This window comes from Haplochromis burtoni, unplaced genomic scaffold (genome assembly GCF_018398535.1).
Source record: "Haplochromis burtoni strain Fernald_Lab_line unplaced genomic scaffold, NCSU_Asbu1 Contig_103, whole genome shotgun sequence".
In the NCBI taxonomy this organism is placed as follows: Eukaryota; Metazoa; Chordata; class Actinopteri; order Cichliformes; family Cichlidae; genus Haplochromis; species Haplochromis burtoni.
The window spans coordinates 1469035-1492886 of record NW_024582464.1 but is presented as its reverse complement, the minus strand read 5'-3'; the positions used below and the strand labels follow the sequence as shown (position 1 = coordinate 1492886).

Below are 23852 nucleotides of genomic sequence, written 5' to 3'. Positions count from 1 at the left end.
GTGTGTGTGTGTGTGTGTGTGTGTGTGTGTGTGTGGTGCCACTGGCTGGAGTTGCTATAGCATCCAGGCTCACACCGCCTGCTTAATGAGCTCTCTGTCACTCTGCCAAGATTAATCTTAAAAACTTCTGTTTCAACTGCTGCTGTGTGCACAGTGTTTGCTCTACAGCTATCATTAAACGCTCAAAACGTTGCCATCGTTGTTCTCTTTCCAACAGTGTGTCTTCCAAAGCTCAGAGATCTAAACTTTTTAAACTGTGTGGATCCAAGTAGAGGAATAACCTTCTAGCTGACCCATTGAAATACATGGTATTTTCAGTCAGGAGTTTATCTCAACAGCAGAAAGGACCCCACTTTTCAGTGATTAATATAATATGAATTTTTAATATTCATTCAGATGTTTTCTGACTCTGAATTTTCTTTAGTCATTAGTCAGCTTTTTCGAATGTACATTTTAAACATGTTCAGCTACTTTTCAACTTCTTCTGTGTGAATGTCAGCTTTCAACAGTTCTGCACTTTTGTTTTCAGGTGAAAAATTCTGTATATTTCAGCTCATTTAACATTTTCAACTTAAGATTCAGCAAATATTTCATTTCAGCTCAAAACATTCAGCTATCAGCATTCACACAGCAGTTTCTTCAGAAAATGCATTTTCTAGTTTAGTTTTGGTTTTTGCAAGTCTATTGTTTATGGAGTTTTTTCTACTCTTGCAATAAAAGCAGCCTCTTTGAGTTTACTCTTCCGTCTGAGTGTCCTGCATTTTGGGTCTTACATCCTGCATGCCTTGACAATAGCAAACACGAAGCTACAGTAACATGCGATTAAAACACACAAGTGTGTCTCAGTACAATTCTTCTTTTGTTCCGCCACTTTAATGTCTTCTTACAAACGCTTTGGTTGCGTTTTGTGAGATTTCATTTTTGTTTTTTCTACTTCCTTTGTGTTTTATGTGCCTTTGCAGCATGTTTTATGTGCTTTTCTTAAGTAATAGACTATGTGCACGTTAGCATATGCTACTTCCGGTGCGGAAACTCCTGTGGGGAGCTTTGTTTCCGGTGTCCTATTCGCGCCTGTTTACGGTCCAAAACAAGTTAAGCAAATGAATGAATCAAGCGGCGATTTACATTTCTATAGATGTCTTGGGCATTTACCCAATATATCTGTAAATGATGTTCATCGACTTGTCGATATTTTTCCCCCGCGCCTCAGAGCAAAAGAGAAAAGGGATTCAAATGTTATATTTCTCAGTACTTAAACGTCCCTCGTTTATCGTGGGTGTTATGTTCTAAAAATAACCAGCGATAGGTGAAATCAAGTAGCCAATTTTATTTTTTGACGGTGCAAAACGTTTCGTGAATCGGACATACAGTACTGCACTTCAGAGTCACACTGCTAGCATCATGCAGCGATTCTGTACTGTACAGGAGAGACGTCACGGAGGAGATCGTCTGCAGCGATCAGGACGCAGGACACAATGTGATGTAAAAAAAAAAGCATGCAAACTTGCACTAAAAAATCCGCGAAACAGCGAGGTGAAAGGTGAACCGCGTTATAGCGAGGGACCACTGTAATTTTGAAGGTAAGTCACAACATACCCTTCGTAAATACTAATGTATAGAATAGAGATGGACCGATCCAGATATTACGTATCGGTCCGATATGACGTAAATTACTGGATGGATATCGGAGAGAAATAAAAAATGTAATCCGATCCATTAAATATCAAAAAAGCACCTCACAAAACTTGCGACATGGCGTAACTCGGCTCATAACCGTAGCACGTTGAGCAGTATGCATCACGTGATAGAGCGGCTGTGTGTATTTGTGAGCCTCGCTACCAAACCAGCATTTCATCTCTGAGGAAGTGATCCCAGAGAGAAGTAAAGCAAGTGTGTAAGTTCATCTCTGAATGTTTGTAAAGCATTCCACGTTAAGCTTAACAACCGATATATGGAGCGACTGCCTCTCTCTCTCCCTCCCTCTCCTGCTGCTACTTCAATCATGAAACTGCAATGATCAGCTGATCGGCTTTTCTGTCGCGAGTCCGTCTCTGTTTTTTTAATAATAATAATAATAATACATTTTATTTGAGGGCGCCTTTCAGAAACCCAAGGTCACCTTACAAAAACACAATTAATAAAAGGAACAATAGTCATAAAATACATATAAGAGAAAGAGGAAACCAGCGGCTGAACAACAGCAGCACGTTTAAGCTTGATAAGCTGTTGTTAGAATTTATTTAATATTACTTTCTACACCAGGATCCTTTTCTACAGCTGACGCTGGTAACTGTGCAGGGGCGGATCTAGCAAAGTTTAGCCAGGGGGGCCGATAGGGCATTAACAGGGAAAAGGGGGGCACAAAGACATACTTTTCTTTCTTATTCTCATTTAAAATGTCTAGCTTTTAATAAATAATTATCTATCTTACACCCAAAGTTTTAATCTGATGTAAAATGTATAGAAATCCATTACTGAATACAGTGTTGGGGAGTAACGGAATACATGTACCGCCGTTACGTATTTAAAATACAAAATATGAGTAACTGTATTCCGTTACAGTTACCGTTTAAAAAGGTGATATTTAGAATACAGTTACTTTGTTGAAATAAATGGATTACACGGCGGTATTTTCCAGTTTCATATTGTCATGGGTCAGGACTGTTTGGATTTTGTTTGATAGCTATGTTCTGTTGTTCCAGGCGGCAGCGTTACGGTTGCCATGGTGACGCGCTCTCTCTGCAACTGTGTGTTTCCTGGGTGAGAGAGAGTGCCTTTTTGCTGTTGTTGTTGTTGTTGTGCTAAGCTAATAGGCAGAATGCTACAGGCATAGCCCTAAAGAATGTAGCCTCATTGGCAGTGTAGTCCGTGCTGCAGGGAGAATGGACCGCCATACAACAACAAAGTAAAGCTATTTTTCGGCTATGAGCCCGACACGGAACCCGACGTATTAGCCAGAGGTCCCTTTACTACAGTTTGGAGTCGCGGACCTTCAGTAATAGTAATAAATCACACAGGAATAGTACATTCATGCAGTTGTAAAAAGCATGATAATATATTAAATAATCCAAAGTATTCAGAATACGTTACTCTCATTGATTGATTGATTGATTGGTAATTTATTTCAACATGTGAACAATATACAAGTACATTTAGAAAAGAAAATAAGAGAGAAAAAAAATACTATACAAATTACATACAAAAAAACGTTGTGATTAATTTACATGTTGAAAGGGAGTGGGAAGAAGTATACACTTATTTAATCCCACCCCTTTGCCATAAATTATCAGTTAATATTTAGTCAGCTTCCTTACTGCTTCATTGAGTAACGTAACGGAATACGTTACAAAATACATTTTGAGGCATGTATTCTGTAATCTGTAGTGGAATACATTTTAAAAGTAACCTTCCCAACACTGACTGTATATAGTAACTATTAAGTCTAATATATCCTAGTAAGCTATAGTACTTTTTCCTTTGGGAAGGTATGATCTGTGCAGTCTGCAATTCTGTTGAAAATATTTAATGTTTTTAGTCATTCTTGAAAAATAATTTATTTCTGGGCATTTTTTTTTCACACTGCATCAAATCAAAGTTGATTACGTCAATTAAGCATCATGAGGTGGAGGGTGGTTCCTTATTTTTTTATTTTTTGCTGGGAGTTTTAGAACCCTATTAGTTAGGTTGCTTACTCTTTAAAATACCAGAGTAGGGAGGATGGAGCAGGTTTAAGTTTATTAGATTGATCAGTATTGCTGAACTATGAAATATTTTGGGTGCAGTGTATTTTTTGCATACAGGTATAACAGAATAGCTTTAGTGTTTTTGTTTTTTTAACTTAAGTATGAACTTACACAAAAAGCAGCAAGATATTTTAAAAAACAGTTTTGTTGATTAAAACACACTATATCGGATTCATATCGGTATCGGCAGATATCCAAATTTATGATATCGGTATCGGATATAAAAAAGTGGCATCGTGCCATCTCTAGTATAGAAACCGTTACCAGCAAACACTCATTTTTTGTGTGGCTTTTTTTCACGGTTTGTTAACATGCTGTGTAAGTGTGTACTTGACTAGCTGATATCGACATGACGGGGGAAACATCTGGTTTGACTATTCTTCACCTGTAGTTTGAATGCTGAACATTTGCCTGTTTAAATCATAAGACCAGTCACTATACAGAGATGTGCTTCTGAATGTGGATGATGTGTCTTCTGATTTTGTAATGCAGTTCTGCTTGTGTTGAGTGATGTAAACAACTGATCGATCTAAACTCTTTAAACGTCAAAATTGATCATTAGATTTTTTGTGACACAACAGTGGTGAGTGTTCCCACCTTCTGCTCTTTGTAACTTAACGCGATCTGAGTTTTGGACATGATTTTGGAGTATATCTTCGCAGTAGCGATTGACCACAAAGTAAAGCTACTGGTAATGTACAACCCTATATCCGGTCTCAAACCAGGAAGTTAGCATTTTCTCGTGCACAGGGTCTATTAAAGGGTGGGTTTTTATAATCGATTTATCGATTAAAATCGATTCTGGCTTGGATAACGTAAAATCGATTCATTAAAATCCTGAATCGATTTTTTAATATAAATTTATTTTGCCCGAAATGCCAGAATCTCTGGTGAAATCTCACAAAATTTCAACAACCACCAAACAGCTAAGACAGTAAATGAGAGCAGGAACACGGATTCTGCACAAAGACTTAAACACACAGCGCAACCCGCGGATCAGAATCAGTTAGATGTCGCCTTTCTCACAGTCGGGGCTGAAAGCCGACAGCTCGCTGATTCTGATCTGTCGGCGGGTCCGCGCTTTGTGTTCACGCACTTTATGCGCTGATTCTAAAGCTGTTAGTTTGATCTCTCTCCAAACAATATTGACCGAACCAGCAGCAAAAGAAGATCCAAACGCTTCACATAAACATCGTCATGTATTCACTTTTACTGTTTTGCTTCCACCACGATACACAGCTCTCTCTCCCTGTCTGTCTGTTTTCTTCATTATTCGCTTGCTTGTTACGCACAAGTCTACCATTGTTTAGAGGCTGTCAGCCGACGTTTTTTTTCCTTTTATATACTTCCGAAAAGAAACCTAATTTCTGCCGTTCAATACTGAACAAATTTAAACTTTTTAAAATTATGCAAAATGCAAAACGCTTAGCCGTGTCTCTAATAAAACCGCTGTAACTTCAGAGGTGATGTTCATGTGTTGATTAATGGTTTTCTTTCGTTTTTGATGTACTGCAGAATATTTTTATAAAATCCCAGGCCAGGAAAATCACCTTCATGTTTTTCTGTGTTTTATCTTCAGCTACTTTGACACAAAGGCATCTGCTGTGATGCTCACACCTTTGATAAAGTCTTGCGTGTGTCAGCTTCCTTTTTATAGATACAAAAATATGTAAATGTACTGATCTGAATTATAATATTTCTGACTGTCAAAATTTCCCAGATTCAAATCGAATCGAATCGAATCGAATTAAATCGAATCGTGGATCGAATCGATTCGGGACCTTGTGAATCGGAATTGAATCAATTCTAGAAATCAGTGACGATTAGATTAGATAGATTAGATTAGATGAAACTTTATTAATCCCTCGGGTGGGTTCCTCCGGGAAATTCAGTTTCCAGTAGCAAAGCACCGAAAGAAGTTGCATGTTACAGATACATTAAGGGGAATGAGAGTAAGGATATAAGCATAAATACACCATATATACACATATATAGATACAGAATATACAATATGGATAAATAGGATTGCTCATTTGAGTGAGTATATTGCACAGTGATTATTGCACAGTCAAATATAAGAAAGAGACAAAAAACAAAAAACAAATATTGCACCGTGTAGAAAAGCCCCTACAACTCAGTTGTTCCCGCCCTCCCTTGTCCCCCTGTTTCTCCTCCCTCTCCCCTCCAGTGAGGAGTTAAACAGTCTGATGGCGTGTGGGACAAAGGAGTTTTTAAGTCTGTTGGTTTTTGACTTTGGGAGAAGCAGCCTGTCGCTGAATAGGCTCCTCTGATTGTTTACGACCGTGTGCAGAGGATGCCCGGCATTGTTCATAATGTCCATCAGTTTCTTTAAGGTCCTCTTCTCTGCCACTGTCACCAGAGTGTCCAGCTTCATGCCGACCACAGAGCCCGCCTTCCTGATTAGTTTCTCCAGCCTGGATGAGTCCTTCTTTGCTGTGCTGCTCCCCCAGCACACCACGCCATAGAAAAGGACTCCTGCGACCACTGACTGGTAAAACATCCTCAGGAGCTTCCTGCAGATGTTAAAGACCTCAGCCTCCTGAGGAAGTACAGTCGGCTTTGGCCTTTTTTATACAGGTGCTCTGTGTTGCATGACCAGTCCAGTTTGTTGTCCACCCACAGCCCGAGGTACTTGTATGTGTTGACCACCTCCACCTCCTCTCCCTCTATCTGAACTGGTAGTGGACCTGGTCTGGACCTCCCGAAATTCACAACCAGTTCCTTGGTCTTTGAAGTGTTGAGTTACCCACCCCTAGTCTATTAGGTAGGAATAAAAGCATACATTAAGTCAAAAGAGAGGACGGAACATTGTATTTGCGTGCGTTTTTTTTTACAACACATCCACTGATTAAATGCTGGCCTCTGGTGGTTAAATTCTTGTTTAAAGTTTGCAGAGGGTAATAAAAAGTAGGGTAAACAAGGGTAAACAAAAAGTACCTTTAAACTCTCACCGTTCCACTTACTAGCCTCAAATGTTTGCTGTGCTAGTTCTCTATACTGTATTTGTATAAGGTCAAATGGTGAAATATTCTTCCATATGCTTACATTGTTCTCTGCTGGACACCCCCACACACACTCTCTTAGACTTGTGGAAACGCCTCAGCAGCTGCAGTGTAAGGATACCCGCAGCCCCGCCCCTCTGCGTTGTCTATTTATAAAAGTGCAACGGCAGATGTTTGACAGTTGCACATGCTGCAGTACCAGCATTACTGAAGCTACAGCCCCCCGTCAATGGAAAAAACTTTACCGTGCCCCCAAATCTCTGTCATATCCTGTGTCTAAATTTATTGACCTCCCCCTGCCAGCCTACGCGAAATACCTCCATACTTCAAAATCCGCAGTGCCTTTTTGACACATTATTTTTTAAAAAATGACAGAAGGGAACAATATGCCAGAAAACGATGCAGCCGCCGAGACACCCGCCGGCAGCGAACCCGCAAAGGAGAAGCGTCCAGTAGAGGAGCAGGATGGGGAGAAGGAGAAGACGGAGAATAAGGAGAACGGGGACAGCAAAGTGGATATCCCAGAGAAAAGCGAGGGTCCGGGAGCCAAGGAGGAGGTTGAGTTTGTGCACCCCGAGGGCGGCTGGGGATGGGTGGTCATGCTGGCTTCCATGTGGTGCAACGGCTCGGTGTTTGGGATCCAGAACGCCTTCGGTGTAATGTATATTTCCCTCCTGCAGGAATTTGGTAGCCCGGACGATAAAGACCTCAAATTCAGAACATGTGAGTATAGGCTAACCTGGCTGTATGAGTAAAAGTACCACATTAGTAAAGAATTATATATATGTTTAAATGTCATTTTTATGTCATGAGTGTGTATTATTATAGAAGAAAGGCGTGATGTAACCCCGCAGGATGAGTAACGGTCTTAAAGTAAGTGATGTCTTGCTCATGGGACAGTTTTAGTAATGGCGGGGAATTGAACCGACAACTTTCAAACCACCAACGAAGGTCTTCTGGAGAACAATTTCTTCGTAAAGACATAATAATTCTATAGCATCATATGTTTAACATTTAGCCCACTATAAAAACGTTAGCTAAGTTCAGCTAGCAAGTAATGTGTCGTTTCCTGGTGTGAGAGGAGGAAACGCATGCAGACAAAAGACAGTGCGGTTATATAGCACGGTTGTGGGGATAACGTTGCGAGCCTGGCGTCAAAGTTGTGACCTGGCACTCAGTGTGGTGATAATTTAAAAAAAAAAAACTGGGTTAAGTGTTTGTTATGGTTTGTGTCTAATCCCGAGGAGTCCTGGAAAGCTCTCAGCGTGCTCTCGGTGTGAAAGTACGGCAGAGAGTCGCTTTAAAACGCGAATGAAATACAGCTTGATACAGCTTGCTCCCAGCGGGGGACGGAGTATAGTTAATTATTTGAAAAGTCACTGAAGGGGAAACACAAATCAAAGTAGTAATTTCTTATACCATAGCGTGTACAAATACTCTTTTTTTTCTCACACGAATTCTCTTCTTGTCGTTCAGTCTAGTCAGCAGTCGGCATTATCGTACGAATTATGTAAAGCCTTATATGTTTTTCTGCATTAAACTAAAAGAACACCTTAAAAACATTGAATATTACACATAGCGGTGTGCCACACAGTCATGGCATAATCACATAGAGAATTTGTTTTGCGGTTTGTGTGTGTGTGTGTGTGTGTGTGTGTGAGAGAGAGAGACAGACAGAGGGACGGCTTACCACATGAATAATGGCCCTGTGCTGATTGTAACCACCTGTTGTTGGTATTGCTGTTTGGCAAATGAGCATGTAAAAGTAGTACTGCATGGGGGACCCACGTTTGTTGGTAGTCTGGGGCCTAGCTGTTCACCGACTCAATAGCTTCTTCTGCTGATCTCTGTGATTATTGCATTGGATTTTGTGTTGGTTGCAGCCAAGGTAGTTTGTACTATGGCTCTAACCCATTGCTTGCTTGGTGTTTTTTTTTTCTTTTTTTAAATGATCTGAAACATTTAATTAGATTTTTCATATGCACCAGTCATAGCACCATTACAGGGTTTGTGCCAGAAAAATTGTAAACCGCCAGGGCTTTTTTTAGTCCAGTGCAGTGTTCTGGGCCCCAGCCCAACATGGGGATGCTATTTTGACTTATATCACCCACCTAAAGGTGGTTGCACAGCAAGCATGGCAACAGCACTCCGCAGTGGTAGCATCTTCCCCCAGTAGGACAAATGGTAATGAGCACAAAGATTTGCCTTCAAACTCCACAGATCCCATTGCAATTAAGCATCCTTGGGATGTGCTCCAACAAGCCTGATCCACAGAAGCCAAAATTATGCTCGCACTGTGTGTTGATTCCCGATGCCACCATAGGACATCCTTAAATTTCCTGTGTCTATACCTAGACCTATTTACTCTGTTCTATATCAGATGATACTTTTGTAAATTAGTTGCTTTTTCCTGTGGTATGGTTTTTCTTTCCACACAGAAAACTCCTAGCCAACCAAAGTGCATCACTACAAATTATTTGGCAACGTTCAATCTACTTATTGGCCAAATGTGTTTGGGGTAGTATCAACAAAAGTAAATACAGGGAAAATGTGCTGTATTCTGGACTAATGGGAAAAAAAACATGGAGAATTTACTGCAAATATTTATGTTTATTTGATAGATATTTCAGGATAAATGGTATGTAGCAGGCTGTTACTACGGTTTGTGTACTCTCCTGTGTACTTTCTTTTAAAGTGTCTTATAACCTTGGTTATGTGAAAGTGCTAAGCTAAAACATGCACTGTACATTGGATAATTGGACTACATCGAGGTTAGATCGTATTCTTGTAATAAATCGCTCTTCAGCTTGTTAGGAACCAGGCTGAGACCACCCCTGGTGGTTGTTTTGGTCTGCACCTGAGTCCACCATCTACCATCAACAGACTAAACAGCACGTCCATACATAGGACAGAAGGAGAGGTGACCATCAATGATGTCAGCTGACAGCATAATGATTCAACGTAATAGCATGTGTTCACATTGAATGAGAGTTAGCAATGTATGAAAAACAATGTTGGTTAAGTATTAATTGAGTAATGCATTTCTTAAAGTTTTATGTATATTTTGTCTTTTACTATGCACACAGTTCACAAACTGAATTTGTTAGCTAAATCTCTAATGAACTCTGGAAACTTAATAACACTAACAAGTATACTAACAAGTAACAACTACTTTATCCCCTATATATATATATATATATATATATATATATATATATAACTTAACATTCAGACAGCACTAATAATTACTTCATTTTTCTATCCATTTGAGATTACAGTGCCTGACTGCCAGGATGTAAATTCTTGAGTTAGAAGTTTTAGTGAGGTCTTTCCTGCTTATTTTCGCTTCATGAGATGGACAGCATCCATTCTTTCCATTTTTTTCCCTGATCCTGTTTCTCAGAAAGAACACAAAGTACTGCTTCAAACTAGATGTTCACTCTTCAGCTTGCCTTCCTGTCGTGAGAACAGAACTAATGAGAATTAATGAGGCAGTTGAGTGGTTTTGAAGTTGGACATTGTCATAGAGGAAGTGCCAGAATGCTAAGAGAACGCATCTATAACAGTCAGGATACAAGTCTTCGTAAACATCACAAATCCTTGAATGAGATCCCCTTCTTTCCCACATGAATATTTTTATCTGACTGAGCGTTAGAGGAAATGATGGAATGTAATTGACATGGAGGAAAATAGAATACTAAAACGAATTCCGTTGGATAGCTGGCTCTGTAATGGCTACTGAGTGTAGCGTGATTTGATCGTCTTAGTCTAGTTTCTGAGTCATTTTGGGGGAAGAACTGTAGCTGGGCAACGAATTTTATCAGATATATTAATAATGGTATTTCTAATATCTCATAATAAAAATGTAAAAAGTAAAGATGAGATGGAAGAAACACCCATCAGCCATCGTATGAGTGTTGCTTGTTGGCAACATAACAAGTCGTCTTCTCTGGCTGTGTAGACACTTTACTGCAGTCACCAAAATCCAGATACACTTTTCATCTCTCTGGTCAGGATTTTCCATGGAAATTTGCATCACTTGTTTACACGGACACTGCTGACATAGACTTTACTTTACTCAACTTTAGACAACAGTTTTACTTCCCAGCACAGTCCCTTGGATCTATTTTCTGTTTATCACTGGCTTTAATCACACATATGTGTATTTTTAGCAAGCTTTTCAAGCATTGCATAGCACACATTAAGAGTGCAAGTCACCGCCCCAAAAAAAAGAAAAGAAAAAAGAGTGCAAGACATATAGAGAGCTTCATTTTAGCACAAGTGAAAGTTGCGACAAGATACTGATATGCAGTCTTGTCTTGGAGGGAGACATAGAACATGTAATAAATTACTCAACCTAAAATATGTTCATGAATAAAAAATGATTGCCTGCTGTGAGTTAATTGGTTTTTATTGTTGCAATGAGAGATGGCAACACGTTGCTATTTACGTAGGTTCATTTCAGATCAGCATTTAAGGCTTGTACGTTTTGCAGTAATATTTTCTCCTCTGCTGTCTGTTTCACCGTGTGTGCTTATCTGTTTCGCTGTACACATGGAGTGGAGCAGATAAGACCATCAATATCATGGCCTGTGGTGCATGTCATACACAGAACACGAATACGATGTAACTGAAATGAATATATTAACTTATAAGCACGAATACTCAAAGATATTGAGTCAGTATTAGTCAGTATCTGATGTAGATTGGTGGGTTTAAAAAGCCGAATGGGTTAGACCTCCTTTCTGTTAAGACATTAACATTGTTTCTCATGTTTCAGTTTTATTGTGTTACTGGATACTTATTAGTTATTTTCATTTTCCTGTGAGTAAGACACTTTTTGATGGGACAGTTCAGAAGAAATACTTTAATGAACTTTTATTTTGATGATCACCAGGATATAAAAACTGCAGGTATTGATTCACCAATGAAGTCAAATAAAAATAAAAAAATCCTGAAAATGTTTGACTTTGAACCAAAAATAAGGCTTTAAAAAGCTTTTTTTAAAATTCTGTTTCCAAGGGGCGATCGTGGAAGGTTGCTAGTTCGAGCCCTGGCTCTGATAGTTGTGTCCTTGGGCAAGACACTTCACCCGTTGCCTACTGGTGGTGGCCAGAGGGCCCGGTGGCGCCAGTGTCCAGCATCCTCGCCTCTGTCAGTGCGCCCCAGGGCAGCTGTGGCTACAATGTATATTTCCATCACCAATGGGTGGATGACTGAATGTAGTGTAAAGCGCTTTGGGGTCCACAGGGACTAAGTAAAGCGCTATACAAATACAGGCCATTTACTGTTTGAGTGCCATGGCTCTCCTTTATCTTATCTCTGATTTATCCCACTTCGGTACATTTTGAATGGGCATAATTACAGTCAATAAGACCCGAAGTAAAGATAACATAATAGGGAGAGATTGTTGCTGATTTACTGTTTTAACCTTGCCTATTAAAGCCTTCTGATAGGTAGTTTTACTCCTGTTCTTTATGGAGAATGCAGTACAAACAGTAAGTTTTTAATCCTCTAAGTTGACTGGGGAGTTGAAATGTAGGCAGTTCCACATTGAAAACCCCTCATGTGCCCTGTGCTTGGTGATTTGAGTGCAAAGACATACCAACGCACATGTTTGAACGTGTTTCTTTGTCTCACATTCAAGCTCCGATGCGGCCAAAACTGCATATGCCTTGAAACTGCACCTAAGATGAAAATAAATGTTCAGTTAAGGTCTGCAACTTAAAGCAATTATTAGGGCCAGTATTTGTCTGTTCACTTTAAGGACCATGATGGCCTGATTGCTGTAAATGGGTTGCTCTTGTTGGAATAATTAAATTCAGTTCAACTTAGTTTAGTTATATTTATATAGCGCCAAATCACAACAGTTTATATTGTAAGGTCTTTAACTTGTAACTTTTAATTCTTCTAGGGTCTACATTAATAATAATAATAATAATTATAATAATAATAACAATCCCTGCTTGGAAATACCTGAAAATACTGCGCATTTCTCTCTTTCCTTTCTGAGAAGAATGATCAAACATTACTGCCCATGAGTAAAACTATATTCTTTTCTGTGATGCAGGGTAATGTGTATGATTTTAGGTCGCATAATGTGTTTATCATGCGTGCTAACATATTAATTTGAATTTGTAGCTGTAGTTCCTATGGTCTGATCTACTACCAATTTACCAGAAATTATCTGCTGGGCATTCATGAATTTCTTAAATAGGGATATATATTCCATAAAGAGCAAGTTTCCAATAGCTGAAATCTTCAGCTAGTAGCTGTTTGTTGGTGCCAAAGATAACGCGCTGCAAAGCTCGGAAATTGTCACAGTCAACCAATCACAATGCATTATGTTGGGGTGGGACGGTCAAGGCTCTATGCTGGTTCCCTCCCTGTGAAAATGCCAGATGGGGTTATTCTTGAGCCTCGTGCCAAAAGCCACTTGGTTGTTGTCTACTGTCAGACCTGCCAAAGAACTTTGGACTAAACACAGAGTTTTTTGATACCTTGATTGTGTTGTTTTGATGACTCTGAAGTAATCAAAACAACATGTATTTAATTGACATTAAAATGTCAATAACAAGACATTATGTGAGCATATTTTGGCTGAATATTGTTTTGACTGTGTATGAAAGGAAAAAATAAAGAGATTGATGGTGCAGTAAAGGATAAAACATTGTTTTAGTATCAGTGCGTGGGAGAGTAAAGCAATGTCAGTGCTTTCACCAACATTAGATCAAATATTTTTTGTTAGATCAGTTAACAGTAACTATGACTCCCTTGTACATTAACAGGAATTTGGTTTCCCTCAGTTATAGGGCAGCAGAACTAACTGAAGAGGGATCAGAACACGGGGGAAAGACTATATTAGGACTTTTCACTGCTTGGCTGCTGTCTGCCTTGTACTGAGGGCAAAGTGTTCAGTTGATGTTGAGTTTATTCTGTCAGCAGTCAGGCTTACTATATTGCTGCTTTAGCAGTAATTTACTGTCACATGATGTTTTATGCAAGGGTTTGTTTTGTGAAGTAGACACGTTTCACTAGTTGAAAATGAACTGTTTCAAGTTTATTTTTTTAATTCAAATACCTAAAAGGTTATGGATAATGGATTTCCGATTGAATAATATGCTCAGATGGCTCCTGAAGGAGATGAGACAATTGTCAGTTAAATATTTATCTACAACTACAGGCTCACATGAATGTAACATGCCCAACCAAGTTTACAAGCACTTTTAAAAAGCGTAATTGATTGATCTTCATGGGTAACTTGGTTCAAAATAAAACAAAATAACTCCGATGGAATGGCTCCACAAAACCTTGACAAGTTTTAATCATAGACTGGTTAATATTTGACAGGCCATTTGATTTCAGGCGTGTGTAAGCTTGGGTCTGAGTAGGTGAAGGTTGTCAAGAGATAAAGTCTCGAGAAGATAAACATGCTGGAGGCAGAGCCCACTTCAGTGGCACCAGGACAAATTGTTTGGCCCCCTGCACATGACACGCAGGGGACCAGCCCCTCAGACCACAGCCTAAGGGGCTGGATGTGAACTAATGGCTGTGATGTCCTTGCTCTTGGGCAATGTCAGACTGATTAACAGCAGGCAATCCCTGTGTCACTGCACCAAGATTAGGTCTTGAAACAGTCAGTCTTTATGGTCTCATTCAACCACGTCTAATTGACACAATGTGGAGGTGTTACAGTGCATGACAAGTATGAAAATGCGTTATTTTTACAGGGCAAAAGAGGGAATAAGTGGCACCTTCCTGTTTTGAAGGAAAAACAGAGTTGGGATAATGGTATAGTATCCTATAGTACTATCCTATGGTGACTAATATCCCCAAAAAGCTACTGAAGCTCTCAGTAGCCCTCTAGCCTAAGCATGGCATGGGGTACTCTTTGATTTGTTTACTGTCTCCTGCATCCGTTCATTTCATCGACCATGGATAAAATTAACTTTGCACAAAGACCACTGTGAACTAATTAGGAACATCGAACATCACAGGCAGCACCGGCAAAAACCACACTGCCACTATAATAAGATTCACAGGTACATGATCGGTCTGGTCTCCATATGTCTCTAAGCAGCCATGGTAACCATAGAAAACAGCATGGCCATTATATCACAGTGCTCATATATTTCTCAGGACAAGATTTTAATACGTTTTTCTGTTGCCTCTTTTATCATTACAGATATTATGGATTGATGTGGGTTTTTATTATGTACATACATGTAATTTTTATTATTGTACAATAAAATAAATTATTGTTGAAATAAATATTTATTTTAGATCAAGTTTATATGGCATCAACAAATGTTTAAACTTGGGACTGACTTAAAATAAAGTATCTATAGTTTTGTAGTTACTTTTTGTTTCTTTCTTAATACTAACACTATTGTTAGTTACTACAAAAAATCTCATATTTTTAAAGGCAAAGTAGGTTTCTCTGCTGTTTTCAGTTTACTTTTTTTGTTAGTAACACATAGCTAGCTTAGCTAGCATGGTTTTGGAGGGAACTTTTTAGTAAACAAACATAAAATCACACTAGCTTGACACAGATGATAGTTGTATCTGTCATTGTCTTGCTCAAGGCCAATGAAAAGAAACCTTGTGGGGTAATTTAGCCATAGCCCTTTACAAAAAAAGTACTGATGGAGCAACTGCAGAGTGCATGGAACAATAAGTATTTTATTCAAATTCTCAACAAACACATATTTAAGTACAACAAATCCTCTGATTTACCACAAGATACATAACATGTTAGTCAAAAACACCTTCCGATGGATACATTTTGAAGGTACAGATAATGGCAGTTCTAGGTTAAGTGTTGGCCTTTCTGTGAAACAAGAAGCTGGAGATAAGGGGACTTGGGGAGGAGTGTATGTATTCAAGCTGTTGTTTGCAACACTATACAGTGAGCTTAAAAAAGGGGGTGGACAAAAAGCTCCCCCAATCACCAGCTTGTTCTGACACACCACCCCTTTTTGCTTCCCTCTAACATGAAACACAACTCCCATTTAACATTTTTCATATGGACTTCTAGTATCTGCTGCAGAGGGAAGTCATTCCAAGCATGCGTATGATGTGCTTTTTTATGCACAGCCATAAATCGCTCTGCAGCTGCTCCCCAAGTTTTTCCTGTGTCATCAGACAGACCTTTTCACTTCCTGCAGTGTGAGAGGCCAAAAAACACACAAATGATTTGAGTGGGTTGCAAACACACAAAAAACACTTCCCCCTTCTCCACAGTTTCCAGTGGAACTGCCCAATACAAATGGCTTCCAGCTGCTGTAAACTGGAATTGCTATATCCTTGTTGCAGACCCAGATGTTTGACTGCGGCACTCAGAGGCCCTGATTAGGGTTATGACTGGGGTCTTTGTGACTGATCGGCACCAGTTGAAAAGTCATACTGTAACAGTATTACACAGTAAGACCCCTTTAATTCAGCAGGAGTTGTAAGGAGTCTCCCTCATCTCTTTTCCAGCTATCCTGTCCTCTAATTTCTATTCTTTTTTGCTGAAACTTAATTTATACATTTTACAATTTTTTTAATTAATTTAAAAAGATAACACAGTCTTAAGCAGCTGTTATACATTTGTGGGCCAAGCTCCTCTGATTCTGATGCAATCTAGGTATGTGAATCTGTTGTTGTGTCTAGACTTTATTTGACAGATGTAGCAGTGATTAAAACCAACCAACCAAACCAGTGGAGGATACTATCCAGTGTATCCTCCATTGTAATACAGTGGGGCAAAAAAGTATTTAGTCAGCCACCGATTGTGCAAGTTCCCCCACCTAAAATGATGACAGAGGTCAGTAATTTGCACCAGAGGTACACTTCAACTGTGAGAGACAGAATGTGAAAAAAAAATCCATGAATCCACATGGTAGGATTTGTAAAGAATTTATTCGTAAATCAGGGTGGAAAATAAGTATTTGGTCAATAACAAAAATACAACTCAATACTTTGTAACATAACCTTTGTTGGCAATAACAGAGGTCAAACGTTTACTATAGGTCTTTACCAGGTTTGCACACACAGTAGCTGGTATTTTGGCCCATTCCTCCATGCAGATCTTCTCGAGAGCAGTGATGTTTTGGGGCTGTCGCCGAGCAACACGGACTTTCAACTCCCGCCACAGATTTTCTATGGGGTTGAGGTCTGGAGACTGGCTAGGCCACTCCAGGACTTTCAAATGCTTCTTACGGAGCCACTCCTTTGTTGCCCGGGCGGTGTGTTTTGGATCATTGTCATGTTGGAAGACCCAGCCTCGTTTCATCTTCAAAGTTCTCACTGATGGAAGGAGGTTTTGGCTCAAAATCTCACGATACATGGCCCCATTCATTCTGTCCTTAACACGGATCAGTCGTCCTGTCCCCTTGGCAGAAAAACAGCCCCATAGCATGATGTTTCCACCCCCATGCTTCACAGTAGGTATGGTGTTCTTGGGATGCAACTCAGTATTCTTCTTCCTCCAAACACGACGAGTTGAGTTTATACCAAAAAGTTCTACTTTGGTTTCATCTGACCACATGACATTCTCCCAATCCTCTGCTGTATCATCCATGTGCTCTCTGGCAAACTTCAGACGGGCCTGGACATGCACTGGCTTCAGCAGCGGAACACGTCTGGCACTGCGGGATTTGATTCCCTGCCGTTGTAGTGTGTTACTGATGGTGACCTTTGTTACTTTGGTCCCAGCTCTCTGCAGGTCATTCACCAGGTCCCCCCGTGTGGTTCTGGGATCTTTGCTCACCGTTCTCATGATCATTTTGACCCCACGGGATGAGATCTTGCGTGGAGCCCCAGATCGAGGGAGATTATCAGTGGTCTTGTATGTCTTCCATTTTCTGATGATTGCTCCCACAGTTGATTTTTTCACACCAAGCTGCTTGCCTATTGTAGATTCACTCTTCCCAGTCTGGTGCAGGTCTACAATACTTTTCCTGGTGTCCTTCGAAAGCTCTTTGGTCTTGGCCATGGCGGAGTTTGGAGTCTGACTGTTTGAGGCTGTGGACAGGTGTCTTTTATACAGATGATGAGTTCAAACAGGTGCCATTCATACAGGTAACGAGTGGGGGACAGAAAAGCTTCTTACAGAAGACGTTACAGGTCTGTGAGAGCCAGAGATTTTCCTTGTTTGAGGTGACCAAATACTTATTTTCCACCCTAATTTACGAATAAATTCTTTACAAATCCTACCATGTGAATTCATGGATTTTTTTTCACATTCTGTCTCTCACAGTTGAAGTGTACCTCTGGTGCAAATTACTGACCTCTGTCATCATTTTAAGTGGGGGAACTTGCACAATCGGTGGCTGACTAAATACTTTTTTGCCCCACTGTATGCATTATTATGCTGTGTTACAACTCACTCACTCAAACTCACCAGAGTTTGGTCTTTGATTGCAGTCCGTGCTACAGATAAGAGAATAGCCTGTGACGAAGAGTTCTCAGACTCTGAGGATGAAGGGGAGGGAGGCAGGAGGAACACAGCCAATCACAAGAAAGGAGCCAAAAGGCCCACTGTAAAAGAAATAAAGTGTCATAATTAGTCTCTTAGGGTAACTCCACAGAATTTATACATGTCGATTACAGTTCCTCTTAAAAAAGATTTCTGTTGCTTCCTTTTAATTCAAATAAAATGCCTACTCCAGACCAAATAATCAGAGAAGTGAGAAATTGTGTCATGGAAACAGAATAAACACCAACACTAACTTCAGCACGTTTTTGGTACACTAAATTTTAATTTGAGAACTCTTGCATGCTCTACAATCCCAAGTTCATCCACCGTCTCAAAAAGGTTTTTATAGGTTTCTTCTTTTGAGGCCAGCCTTCTGATTGGATGCCCATGAACCATCTTGAGGATATCCCCTCTTGACGATGTCATAGAGATCCAAAAGTATTCAAAATCATTTAAAATATTGAAAACTATTTAAATGGGCAGTATGTTGCCTCAAGAAGGTCCTGGGTTCGAATCCACCATCGGGGCCTTTCATTGTGGAGTTTGGATAGTCTCTCTGTATATGCATGGGTTCTGTCCAGGTACTCCAGCTTTCTCCCACAGCCCAAGACATGCAGTTAGTGGGGTTAGGTTAACTGTTAGTTCCGAATGACTGTTAGTGTGTATGGCTGTCTGTCTCTCTGTTTCAAGAGATGCAAACAACATGCTTTATTTGCATGTTGTTGTTTTTCCTTTTCTTTTTAAGGAGCTTGAAAAGAAAACCTTCAAGGGGCCTAAAAAAGTTTCAAGAAAGCTCCTTTGATTACTATGACCTGGATGACTGAGAACCTACACAGACTTTTCTTTTTTTTCCTTTTAGATATAATTATTTGAGATTAGCATTAGGAAGCAAAGCTGGGAGGATGTGAATCGAGTGCAGTTAGCTGGGAAGTATGTGGGTCACTAAAACATATTCACTGCACTTAGTTGGCATTTCTTAACTTCCCTTTTCCTTTTTCTTCCCCCGGCTCTCAATGCTGTCGTCAGAGAAGAATGTGCTCTGCCTTGTGGGAGGCAAGTGTGCGTTCAGTGCAGCAGGGTCCACTTCCTGAGCCCTGGTCAGCGAGTCCAAATGTCTGATAGTGAGCTGGCTGTGAGGCTGCTGGGTATAGACAGCTGCAGGATTTAAGGCCACTGCTCTGCTTAGTTTCTTCTGTCTGGGAGATTAAGGAGCCTGGATGTAACTACAGTACATGAAAGGCTAGGTGTTTCTAGCCAGCTAATAGCTTATCAGATTGAAGTGGCTGTGTGGATGTTAGACCACACAATTATCGACAGGTCCAACTGAATTGTCTTTGCATATCATTTAGTCCTTTGGAATTTAAACAGAACAACTTGTGGTCTGTATGTTGTCTCTCAGAAGAACTGAGCTATTCTAGTATTCTACTTTGTAATTAAGTACAGTAATTAATAGTTGCACATGGTGAAGAAGTGAAATGTTAAATATTTCTAACAGTGGTTTATTTAGCATAACTGCCGATGGTTATTGCATTTGAAGAAAAAACAGAGCACCACCTACAGAGTCTTAAATTGGATTCAGGAGGGGCTCTCTCCTCCACAGCCGCTGCTCCTCCACATGAAAAGGAACTAGGTGAGGTGGTTCAGGCATCTGACAAGGATGGCTCCTTGACGCCTCCTGGGTGAGGTGTTCCAGGCATGTTCCAATGGGAGGAGGCCCTGGGGTAGAACCAAAACACGCTGGAGAAATCTCTTGTCTGGTTTGTGAACGCCTTGGTGTTGCCCTGGACAAGTGGAAGAAAATGGATGAATGGAAACACTGTCCAGTAATAGCTCTAACTAACATGGTCACTGTATCAGGTTATCATAAAATCTTGATTCCCGGTGGTTACATTTTTAATATTTTCCACCGTTAACTGAACTGCCAACTGAATCTGAAAAAACAGCTACTATTATTTTGTCTCCAAAACTTTTACATAGTGTGATCTCTAAAGTTAAACCTGGGTTTGGGTGCACTTTCATGGAATACCAGTTTGTACCTTTATCTCCACCAGCACCAATAAAAGAAACGGTGATGTACCCAGCAAAACAAGAGCTCTTGGAAAGTGAAGTGAAATAATGATGATGGCCTGATCACAATGTTGGGGCGTGCTGGGTGTTTATATATATATATATTATATATAATATATATAGTATATATATATATATATATTATATATATATATATTATAATTATAAGCCATTAAAGTCAATACTACGTCATGGTAACAAACACTTTTGCATTGGTGCTGTGTTGATACAGGGGGACATCTGGTCTTGTTTTTGGTTTGTTGGCCGTGAGAGCATTTTAGTCGCTAAAACCTTTTTCCTCCTCACTTTGTGTTCATTATAGTGGAACAGCCTGGGACTTCGGGGTAAGTTGTAAGTGGTCTATAGTGTTAAATGAAGCCTGTCTTCATTCTCCATGTTTCAACTAGACATTGGTAACATCTGAGCATCTTTGGTCAACAGATTCCTAGAACGTGCCATAGAGATGTTCTGTTTGTTTAATTACCTGAGCAAGTCTTGTGCTACTTCAATACTGCAAAATGCCTCATCCATTAGATGCTTTTGTTAATTTTGGTTATAAGATAACTCTTCAGATAGCTTTTTTAAATGCAAACCCTTTGAATTTATTCATACATTTAAGTAAAGTCTTCAGTGCTCCGTTTGTGGCATTCAGTGCAGTGATCTCACTTGATGTTTCATAGAAATTAGGATTAAAGAGATAGATAAATATATTTGTTTTAAGGAAGGAAAATAAAGAAAAATGACATGAACTTATAAACGTGCTATAGCTAAACTTGTCAGCACATAGCAAAGGGGATGTTTAATTATAATTAATGGGTAAACTGTGGTAATTATTTGTCAGTACTTGAAACAAAGTTAAGAAACTTTTTAAAAATAATTTTAAAGTAATGACTAAACGGCCAAAATATTCGAAATTAATAAATTTATTGAGCCGTTAAGCTAGTCAGTTAATAGTTAGCTTGAAATATTAGAAATTAGAGTTAAAACTGCACAAATGCATAATTGAGCATAACAAAAAAACACTGACATTTCAGTTATTGTTCAATGTTATTATTGACAGGTCCAACTGAATTGTCTTTCAAAACCCTCATTCAAAACAACACGTGATGCATGGTGTCATTACTGAAGTTCTTGGGGTCGTTAGGGAAAATCAGGCAAGAATGCCCAAAGTAGTTACCTCAAATGATACACAGGCTTTCTGAGTTTTAAAATATGCAGTTTTCTGTGGATAACAGGTGTATTATGCAGTTTCCTAGGTCTCAAGGTTCAGTTGTTGTGGGGTGACTGGGTTCAGAGTTGGGGGGGTTCCAGCGAAGCAGACGGATGACTTAGGGAAACTCGTCTGCTAGTATTTAAAGCAGTGCCCGTAGCTAGAGGTGGATGTCACTGGGACACAGAGAATCCTGATTTTACATTGTTTTTAATCTAGAATTTCTCTTGTCTGAAGCATAAATGCTTTTAAATCAAGACAGCCAGAAGAGCACAACAGCAATTTCCTGTTGCTTTTGAAGGATTCTTGCTTCTTCTCGTTCACTGGCATTTATTAGAGTGAACATTTTCTGACTTACTGTGTTGTCTGGAATAACTCTAAAGAAGCTTTGGGAGTTCCCCCGAATGATAAAGACTATGTGTTCCTCTGACTTTCGGTCCATCCTTGTTATCAGAGTTTTAATTTGTACTTTGGTTTATGACGGAATGGCTGTAAAACTGATATAGAACCTAACAACATAAGTGCGTTTAGTGTTTACAACATTAATCCTTACATGACAAATATCTAAACTATCATGGTGAATTACTGTTGTGTAAAAAAGTGACTGTGATAAGAAATAAAATGAAAATAACTGTTGCCACATTTTGCAGGGACCACTAGGTAATAAACAACTGTGGACAGTTTGATTTAAACAATGAGCAATAAAGCCTCTCAGTTGCTGGCTGACTGTAAACTCTTGGCACACTGAGATAAACACGTCTCCTCAAGTGTGACTTTAAAAAGGGAGAAGCTGGTGACAGTGTTGTCCAGATTAATCCTAAAATCACAACCACACTGGTGTTTTTCTTTGGAACTTCATAGCATCTGTTTCATTTGGAAACCTGAGATCGCTTAATACTCTGCCAGCATGGGGTGAGGTGAGGAGAATAAAATCCCAGCAACAACCCTGAAACTTGACACAAGGGTTTCCTGTTAGTCGTGTAAAAAAACAGACAACAAAAGCATTCCAGCTCCAGTTGGTCTTTTCCCACAAGTTTCACCTGACTTAGCTTCAGAGTCAACAACTTTTTATATGGCTTGTGTCACATGTGCTGACCTGTTGTTCACCTGAAGGCATTTCTGGTCTCTATTGTTATCTGGTATTGGATGTGTGATGTCTTAAAGAGAAAGTTCCCAGTTCCCAGCAGTCTTTTGTACAAAAACATGTCACTCTCGCCTTTTTCCCTATAGTCATGACAAACACACTAACAGAATAGCTTTGTTCACAGCAATTCTTATTTACCTTTTAAGGGGCCTTGGTATAGTCCATCCATTGTCTAAAACAAACTTTTTTGGCTTTCCCCCTGCATTAAAATGAACTTTCTTCTCATTGGCTGGCTTTTGCAAAGAAACAGTTTGAACAGCAGGTGAGTAGGGCTTGCACAGTCGGAGCTGTTAATCTGAGATGACCATGTTATGATTGTCCCCTCTCACTGATGCCAGTTAGAGTAAACTTGAACCTTTGGCTCACAGGTATGACTTACTAACGACCTCAGTATTTGAAAATTAATAATAATGTATTTTGTATCTTGTGTGTTCTGTCACCAAATGGTTTATTTGCTTCTTTTCCATCTACGAAGGAAATCATACGAGGAATGTGTAAATGTATAGACTATGTACGTAAGAAGCATTTGTAAAGCCCGAGTTCAGTAGATTCAAATACAAAGTACAGCAGGAGTAAAATGGCCAAGATGTAAAAAAGGGAACTCATGACGTTGGTAAGGCATGTGATGACTGGTTGCCTAGTAAGCTGTACAGTCTGTGTGTATCCTTGAGTAAATGTGTGCATCGATACAGAAACAATAGTGTTCTGTTATTGCAACATGACCCTTTGTTTAGCGGTTAGTGTCTGTAGTGTAAAGTATTTTCCTGGAGACAGTTGTGCAAGGTGTTTTTTTCCTTCCCTGTATCTACTATTGTGGGGTCTACCTTACAATATAAAGCACCTTGAGGCAACTGTTGTTGTGATTTGCCGCTATATAAATAATATTGAATTGAATTGAATTCAACTGAATTGAATTGAAATATAATAGAATCATGACATTCATTCTGTCTTCCCACTGTGTGTCTCCTGCAGCATGGGTGGGCTCCCTCTCCATGGGCATGATCTTCTTCTGCTCTCCCATCGTCAGCATATTCACCGACATGCTCGGCTGCAGAATTGTTGCAGTGGGTGGTGCTGCTGTGGGTCTGGTCGGCCTACTGGGTAGCTCCTTTGTCACGTAAGGAAGTTTTCCAACTCACAACTGCATAAGAATTTATTTTAAATTTCTTAAGATAGCATGCTTTTGCTTTATGTATAATTCTTT

The 23852-nt window shown here is 39.6% G+C and overlaps 1 protein-coding gene across 1 annotated transcript in view; it reads left to right on the top strand.

Annotated features, from left to right (window-relative positions):
• The first annotated feature begins 6937 nt into the window (after nt 1–6937).
• The window catches only part of slc16a10 (solute carrier family 16 member 10), a 30799-nt gene continuing 13884 nt past the window's right edge, over nt 6938–23852 (top strand). The window contains exons 1-2 of the mRNA XM_005931059.2: nt 6938–7489; nt 23621–23765. Of these exons, the coding sequence (XP_005931121.1) occupies nt 7135–7489; nt 23621–23765 (500 nt within the window). The 5' untranslated portion in view covers nt 6938–7134. The remainder of the gene's footprint in view (nt 7490–23620; nt 23766–23852) is intronic.